This window comes from Aricia agestis, chromosome 2, assembly GCF_905147365.1.
Source record: "Aricia agestis chromosome 2, ilAriAges1.1, whole genome shotgun sequence".
Lineage (NCBI taxonomy): Eukaryota > Metazoa > Arthropoda > Insecta > Lepidoptera > Lycaenidae > Aricia > Aricia agestis.
The window spans coordinates 18,266,219-18,274,798 of NC_056407.1; the positions used below are offsets into that span (position 1 = coordinate 18,266,219).

The following is an 8,580-nucleotide window of genomic DNA, read 5'->3' on the forward strand; positions in this document are numbered from 1 at the left end:
TACTTAGTGAATTACATGTACATATAATATAATCTATTGAAGACTATAGACCTTAAAACAGGTAGAATCAAACTGTTATCTAAATATTATAATAACGTGCATTACATTGCTTACTGAATATTCAACAACAGCTTAAATAATTACTTAGTTTGTATTCGGGTAGAAATACTGCAAGCTCTAAGAAGATAAGTACCTAAGATAACAACAGTTTAAATAACTCGGCAGTTGACACAATTGACCAGTGACCACTCTATCAAAACAAAACATCCATAATTTATCAACAGAGAAAAATCAAATAGAGCTTACTCGTACTATTGATCTCGGTCGTTTGCAACATTCTATGACATCGTGGTGACTAGTGGTTCACGTCTCGTACTGGTAGTCGGGCTTCTCGTAGCGGCTGGGCTCGGCGGGCAGCGGGACGGCGGATCCGGCTGACATGCGCTGCCACGCGCGCTCCGTCCACGCCACCGCCGAGAAGCACGCGCCGTTGCTTAGGAAGGCCCGCAGCGTGACCGCGCCCGCGCCGCGCGACAGGCAGCGCCAGCCCTCCGTCCGCACCGACCGCACCGCGCAGTCCCACGCGCCCGCGTACCGGCCCGCCGCGTCGCCCTGCAGCCGCGACTTCACCACGTCGATGGGGTACAGCACCAGCCACGACAGCGCGCCCGCCGAGCCGCCCGCCGCGAACACGCGCAAAGCCGACGCGTCACCGCGCGTCATCGCCTCGTACGACGCGAAGTAGATCGCGAACGCCGGGCAGTCGCGCGCCATCGTCACGCCGAGGCCCCGGAACAGGGCCCGCAAGCCGCCGGTCCGCAGCACGTAGCGGGCGCCGCCCCACGCCCCCCGGGGGATCGGGTCGGCCGGCTTGGCGAGCTGCTGCCGCGTCTTGACGAGCTCGACGGGCGCGCACGCGAAGCTCTGCATGAGGCCGGCGGCGCCGCCCGCCACCGCTTGGGTGCCGATGGAGTCCTGGTTCGGCAGGGCGCGCTTAGTGTGGCCATAGGCCCCGAATACTATCGCGTTGACGGCCGCTATCCCGCCGAGCGGAGCGCCGACGCCGCGGTAGGCGGTTGCCAGGGACCCGCTGCGAAGGAGCGCCCTCGTGCACTCCAGCGCCGATCCTCGTCCCGATTGGATGTGCACCTTCAGAGTATCCAGCGGATGGCCGGCTACGATTCCCGCGCAGCCTGAAAACGGTCGGTCTTTAGTCCTCCGCTCGAAAAAATAAAACATTTTAAGCGAGTATCGAAAATATCTCACCTCCGATGCATCCGGCTACGAAGTCGAGTGCCATTTTCAAAGAAGATTACTATAGTAATATTCCAGGCGAAGATTATCTAAACGAAAACAACACTAATGAGGTCCTCGTCCAGGGCGATATAAGGTCAAAAATTATCGTCGCATGCTCGTCAGTCTAATTAGGTAAACTCACCGGTCTCCTCGTTCAAATCAAATAGTCATAGGGCGTATTGACGTTGCCTCCACCGGAGGTGATGCCAATGAACATATTGGTGGGCGAGCTGGTGGGCGAGCTGGTGTGCGGCGTGAGATGCTGCCAGCAGGAGTCGCGGCTTGAGTATGAAGCTGCGACCGCCCCGGCCGCGCGGGACCCTCCCGCTATCGCCTCGCGGGTCAACCTCATCCGCGATAACCTAACTTGCTATTGCTTTTGCTATTCTAGATAAAACGTAAGCGGTAACTTTTTAATTCACATGTTTTTTTCCTAGCTTAGGCCGCCTTCCCACTCTTCGCTTATTGTTATTTTAATTTCATAATATTATATAAGAAATTGATAGGCGCCCTTTTCTATCGAAGGCGAGAAGGACCTCTTGTAGCACTACACTTTGTTACGCTTATAATAGGTAAGTAACTAATTTGATGCAAATTCCGTAATTCTGTATCAAATTGGTAACTCTTAATAGTTACTGATAAGCTTTTATTAGCAGTAAAATAATTATACAGGACAGTCATTGATTACGACCGTCCTTGTATATTAATCTATAGCCAAGACAGACCTTTATGTAGGTGTGAGGTGTGAGGTGTCACTGTATCTTTTTTTTTTATGAAATAAGGGGGCAAACGAGCAAACGGGTCACCTGATGGAAAGCAACTTCCGTCGCCCATGGACACTCGCAGCATCAGAAGAGCTGCAGGTGCGTTGCCGGCCTTTGAAGAGGGAATAGGGTAATAGGGGAGGGTAGGGATGGGAAGGGAAGGGAATAGGGGAGGGTAGGAAAGGGAATAGGGTAGGGGATTGGGCCTCCGGTAAACTCACTCACTCGGCGAAACACAGCGCAAGCGCTGTTTCACGCCGGTTTTCTGTGAGAACGTGGTATTTCTCCGGTCGAGCCGGCCCATTCGTGCCGAAGCATGGCTCTCCCACGTATCTACTGTATTAGTTTTAATCTTAGGTTCACTGCTAGGTTACCTACCTCGTAATTTACCAAACTTTAAATTTACAAACAACAAGTAAAGCCTCCAAGGCTGAGAAGTATCAACTTTATTTTTCACAATAATTATGAATGTTTACTTGTTATTTTCCAGTTTTGTAGGTCATGGGTATTTCAAGAAGATAATGTGAGAATATTAATTTTCCGTAATTTTACCAGAATATTCTCGCTGATAATAATTATAACAAGTATCACTGAAAAATGTCCAGAGCCAGATATAAAATATAACCACCTGTAGTGTTTCTACAGATAGATAGGGATGGAATGAAACAACCAAACCCGATGAGTGCTGTTCTTACACTGATAGAGGATACACCTGGGCCTGTAGACAAGTGGCAAAGCGCTAACGCTAACGCTAACGCAAGCGCTACAAAATGTATGCGATGTGACATAAGTCATCGCTTCGCTAGCGAATACTAATGTCAAATCCATACATTTTGTAGCGCTAGCGTTAGCGTTAGCGTAAGCGTTTTGCCACTTGTCTACGGGGGCAGCCCCTGTAGACAAGTGGCAAAACGCTAACGCTAGCGCTAGCGCTACAAAATGTATGGATTTGACATTAGTATTCGCTAGCGAAGCGATGACTTATGTCAAATCGCATACATTTTGTAGCGCTAGCGTTAGCGTCAGCGTTAGCGCTTTGCCACTTGTCTACAGGCCCAGGGGCTAGAGAAATGAAAAAAAGTACGTGTAATATCTATAGCTGTCTCCCTTACCTCAAGCCTATACCGCAGAACGCGATAGAGACAACTGCAGAAAATCCAGAAAATCAACGATTCGTTGTCCCCTGATTCCTTCTCCAAAACTTAACCGATTTAAGTACTTTTTTCATAAAAGATTAAAAAAAGGCTTGAGCTGTGTTCCTATGTTTTGCTTTTTTATGTATAATCTAGCCAAATCTGTTTTCTAGACGTTTGAACACAGCGGAAAATCTGGCCATTTTTTTGGGTTTTTGAACGTTCATATCTTATTTAATAATTAAATTATGAAAAAAAATAAAACATAGGGACATTGTATTAGTGGCCGTAGATATTCAGGAAAAAATTATAAATCTACTAGCATTATCCAGGGAGGAAACAGGGGACAACGTTTGTATGGAAAAAATGGCGGTGTGGACTCCTCTTAAGTAAAATGTAACAATGTGAATGAATGTAAACTGCTGACACAAAGCTCTCACTCAGCAGTAAACCTAATACATTATTGTACTTTGTACACCACCTCCTATTTTGTGCTCACGGGCCACAAGACAGTACCTTATTACTGTCTTGTGGCCCATGGTCGTCGTCTAAGTTTTTGCAGGCCTTTGCCGTTAACAGCTTTTCGTTGCATTTTTTTTTATGAAATAAGGGGGCAAACGAGCAAACGGGTCACCTGATGGAAAGCAATTTCCGTCGCCCATGGACACTCGCAGCATCAGAAGAGCTGCATGTGCGTTGCCGGCCTTTTAAGAGGGAATAGGGTAATAGGGGAGGGAAGGGAAGGGAAGGGAATAGGGGAGGGTAGGAAAGGGAATAGGGTAGGGGATTGGGCCTCCGGTAAACTCACTCACTCGGCGAAACACAGCGCAAGCGCTGTTTCACGCCGGTTTTCTGTGAGAACGTGGTATTTATCCGGTCGAGCCGGCCCATTCGTGCCGAAGCATGGCTCTCCCACGTATAAATTTACCACGTATAAATTGCATAATTATGCCGCGGCTGTGGAGTCAAATTAAATGCGTCTGTATACGATTCCATACATTTTGCTTTTCTTTTACCTCGACGCAAAAACGTGCCGTGCCTCGCCACCGCAGATTATAAAATAAACGAATCATAAATAAGTATTTTAAAACTTAGCTAGGTACTTTACAAGTTTACACATATATTATTGCTCATTGTATTGTTTTATTTACTTACATACTATCTAAGGCATATTTATGTATAATGTAAGTTAGGTATCTTATTATTGTTATGAGTTTACAGTAATTTTCCGTTTGTGTTGACCCCATAATTTATAATTTCGTACACTACCTACTCTACACTGATATTAATAATATTATAATATTACTAGCTGTCCCGGCAAACGTTGTTTTGCCATGTAAATAATTTTTGGTATGAAAAAAAGATGTTGGCCGATTCTCAGACCTACTCAATATACTCACAAAATTTCATGAGAATCGGTCAAGCCATTTCGGAGGAGTACGGGAACGAACATTGTGACACGAGAATTTTATATATAAGAATTATTATTGTAATATTGCATTTATTAAGCTAGATGTCCGTCAGGCTCATCAGCTCTCTTATTACCCTGCTGCGTTGCAAACCTCGGTGCGTCGCCGCAGCGACACCGCTTTTATGTTTTACATTAGGTACGTAGCGTAGGTAATTAAATTGTGTTAGGTGAAGTAGGGGGACGAACAATATGTGTTACGATGTCACAGTCTTTCATAACTTAGCTGGCATCGCTGCGACTCAATGATGTGGGCTGCCGGCTGTGGCATACAGCGTGAGCCAGTCCACACGGCGCGTTGCGTCAGCGTTGCGTCGACGCAGCGCTGCCGTTTGACGTATAGCCTGCCACATGGGCGCTGCGTTATCGCAGCGTTATTACGAAGCAGTCGACCCCCTCTCGCTTCGTCGCGGGGGCTGCTGTCCGTCATGTGTGCGTTACGACGACGCTGCGTGCGTGTGAACAACTTCGTTATTTGTATGTAATGGCCTCTCTTCAAGATGGGCCAGCGCTGGGCGATCGAATGGCGCATGCGATGGCTATGCAATGGTCGCAACGCCTCTACATGATGGCCGTGTTCAGTTGTGATCTAAACGTCGTTCAAGATGGACGTGTAAGCATTAGCCATTGCGGCAATGCAAAACGTGCATTTTTAATAATTTACTAGCTGTTTGACCGAGCTTTGCTCGGTATTCGATAAAACACGAATAAAATGACATTTTCTAAAAATGATTCCTAGCTAATCGATTTATCGCCCCCGAAACCCCCTATTCGGAACGTGCACGTCAGTAGTGACATTTCAAACGAAGTTTTAGGGGCATGTGTCAAAAAATAAACAACAAGAGTTTGTTTATTTTGTAAATATTATAGCAAATAAAATATATTTAGAACAATGATTAATGGTATTTGGGCTAGATTTAGTTTAAAACTACTTGTGGAAAATGAATATAATCATAAAAAACTGGTTTTGAAAGTATAAAACACTCAATAAGTTTCTAAGCCCAATCTATGCTAAAAGGAAATAAATTGGTGTTAGCAGGACATGTAAGGGATGTAGAAGAGCTAAGAACTAATGGCAATGTTATTTAATACGAGCCAATATAATTCGTTGAACATCGGTGACTTTAGCACCCTATAAAACAAGTTCAAACGTAAGTAATGAACCAACGAAAAACGTAACTAAGCATTTAGATAAAGCTAGTCAACACATTTTTATTCATTCTTACAGATAGATAATAATGATCGGTTGTTGCTGGAGTAAAATGCAGCTGCGTTTATAACCAGAGCGGCAAGTGCAAACATATTGCTGCTTTAAACAGTAACAAAAATACAAGCAATACTTTATACTTGAAAAAATAAATGTAATGTTTTTAAAAATCTTGTTTTTATTTCAGTCGTCAGTCTACGATACAAAAACCATTAAGACTACGACAGTATATATTAAGTCTATGATTAAGACCATAAATTAAGACCAATTTCTAAAAATTACAAAACAAGATTGACAAGTTTGTTTGACTACTAACTGAGCCCCTTTGGTTGCATATTTTTGCCACGGCAAGCGCGGCAATCGCTTTCTTTACCCCCTCCACCCACTTCGCACGATTCGAATATACTAAATTTCATGAAAATCGTTGGAGCCGATTCCGAGATTCCAAATATATATTTATATTATATACAAGAATTGCTCGTTTAAAGATATAAGATGACTTCACCAGATGACCCGGTGAACTTCGTATCACCTCCCTCCTAATATGAACCTTCTCTTGAATTCTACGAATAATTATTTCGAGACTAAAATTAAAATAATGGTTTATGGTAGTGATGATGATGAAAATGATGAATATAATAATAGCATAATATGCTTTCCGTTCTTAAAACAACGCCAAAACTCCCAAGTTTGTATCTTTAAAGAGTCAGAAGTTACATACATATTATAATGTAAAAGCTATAATAATTATTGTAAAGTTTCATTAAAATCCTTTCAGTAGTTTTGAGTATAAGAGTAACAAAAGTAACAAACATCCATACAAACTTTCGGCTTTATTATTTTCATTCATTATGAGACCACGTACTCGTCATTTTGAATGAAATTCGTAAATTGTAATACGAATTACGATGTCCTCACTCGACCGCGGTCAGGCACCGTCTGTCGTATCGCCATCGTGCAACGTGTAGAGGCGTACCGCCATCGCTGGGCCATCGTCCTTTAATGTGCGGCCGAAAAACCGACACCGCCGCCATTCCACGGCCAGCGCTGGCGCCATCGGCCATCCTACGCCACTACGTCCTCCACATCGTGCGGCCTACGGCCATTGTGATAGCCCACTACGCTGGCCCATCGTGAAGAGCCGCAATAAAACAACGCAACGGCAGCGCTGCGTCGACGCAATGCTGACGCAAAGCGCCGTGTAGACTGGCTATTAGAACTAGTCCACACTGGACTGCTTCGTAATAACGATGCCATGACGCAGCACCCGTGTGGCCGTCTATGCGTCAAACGGCAGCGCTGCGTCGACGCAACGATGACGCAACGCGCCGTGTGGACTGCCTCTTATTTTGTTCCGACGACGCTACGCAGCGTACTGGAGTAGTGTGGCCTCGGATCTTGGTAGAAAATATAATTAATATTAATGACAGTAACTTACGTAAACTGGCTAGGTATGAATAATAATAATCAGTGGCGGTCCTAGGGGGTGGTGAACAGGACCATCACCTGATAATACCTAAAATGATCGCTTTGAAGAATCATGATATGAATCATAATATGATTCATTTTTCTAAAATCGCAAAATGCAACTCTGCTTGCAATTCATTTCTGTATTTTATTTTTTGTACTGATTTGACATTTGTCAGTTTGACAGTTTTGACAATTCATTTGCTGAATTGATTGAGAGGAATTGCTAAATGTGACCATTTTAGTACTTTTTCGTAAGACAAAAGGCCTCGCAAAGACCTGTCGCCCAGGAGCCTGGGCCTCGCAAAGATCTTCCACCCTGGGAGACCCCGGGTAGAAGATCTTTGCTTTGGGTAAGGCCGCCACTGATAATAATTTATTAGGTACTTTCTATACTAAATATTATTGTAAAGCGGAAGAGTTTGTTTGTTTGTTTGAACGCGCTAATCTCAGGAACTACTGCTCCGATTTGAAAAATTATTACAGTGTTAGATAGCCCATTTATCGGGGAAGGCTACATGTTATACGTCTTTATCACGTTAAGACTACTATGAGCAAAGAATTAGAGGAAAATGTGGAAAAAACGGGGGAAATTATTTGAAAGGGCTTATCTCACGAACTACTGGAGCATTTTTTTCTATTATTTGGCACCGATAATAAGTAGACCACGTGAAGGATCATAGGCTATTTTTTGTGGACTCATTTGTCTGTGAAATATCTAATTTACGCGGGCGAAGCCGCGCGGAACGTCTAGTAATAAATAATAATTCAAAAGTAGTCGGTGTGGTAAGAAGAGAGTTTTGGAAGAACCTTTGCTTTTATAAACACTTTAAATAGCAGTGGCATAATACGTTATTTCGCCATTTAAAAAATATATTGTCATAATGTGATCTCAATGTCACATACACCACGTCAAGACGTCAAGACGTCAAGACGTCAAGACATGGTCAAGACCAAGAAGGGTGTAAACTTCTTGGTCAAGACCAATGACATAAGGTCAACACAATGAAGACAATGACCAATGACGACAATATGTCAAATTGAAGAAGGGACAGTAATGAGAAATGGCTTCGGCCTGATGAAAAAACTTATTTCATATTATTGATATCAAAGAATTTGCTTCGGCCTGATGAAAACTCTATTTCAGATGGTTAATATAAAAGAATTGGCTTCGGCCTTCGGCCTTCACTATCATTCATTAAATAGAGAAAACATAGAAATGGCTGTATGGGCAACGCTTCCTTT

At 43.7% G+C, this 8,580-nt stretch overlaps 1 protein-coding gene across 1 annotated transcript; it reads right to left on the reverse strand.

The window, feature by feature from the left end:
* Window positions 1–80: 80 nt before the first annotated feature.
* On the reverse strand, window positions 81–1,770 carry LOC121739589 (mitochondrial basic amino acids transporter-like). Its single transcript, XM_042132082.1, has 3 exons — window positions 1,439–1,770; window positions 1,267–1,343; window positions 81–1,193 (listed from the first exon to the last, which is right to left on the reverse strand). Exons 2-3 carry the CDS (start codon window positions 1,298–1,300, stop codon window positions 364–366), a joined length of 864 nt encoding a protein of 287 aa, XP_041988016.1. The 5' UTR covers window positions 1,301–1,343; window positions 1,439–1,770; the 3' UTR covers window positions 81–363.
* Between the last annotated feature and the right edge of the window lie 6,810 nt (window positions 1,771–8,580).

Coding starts and splice junctions, on each gene's coding strand:
- LOC121739589 (XM_042132082.1), bottom strand. CDS start 1,300: ATGGCACTCGACTTCGTAGCCGGATGCATCGGAG. Junction 1,194..1,266: donor CGTAGCCGGATGCATCGGAG/GTGAGATATTTT, acceptor GACCGTTTTCAG/GCTGCGCGGGAATCGTAGCC.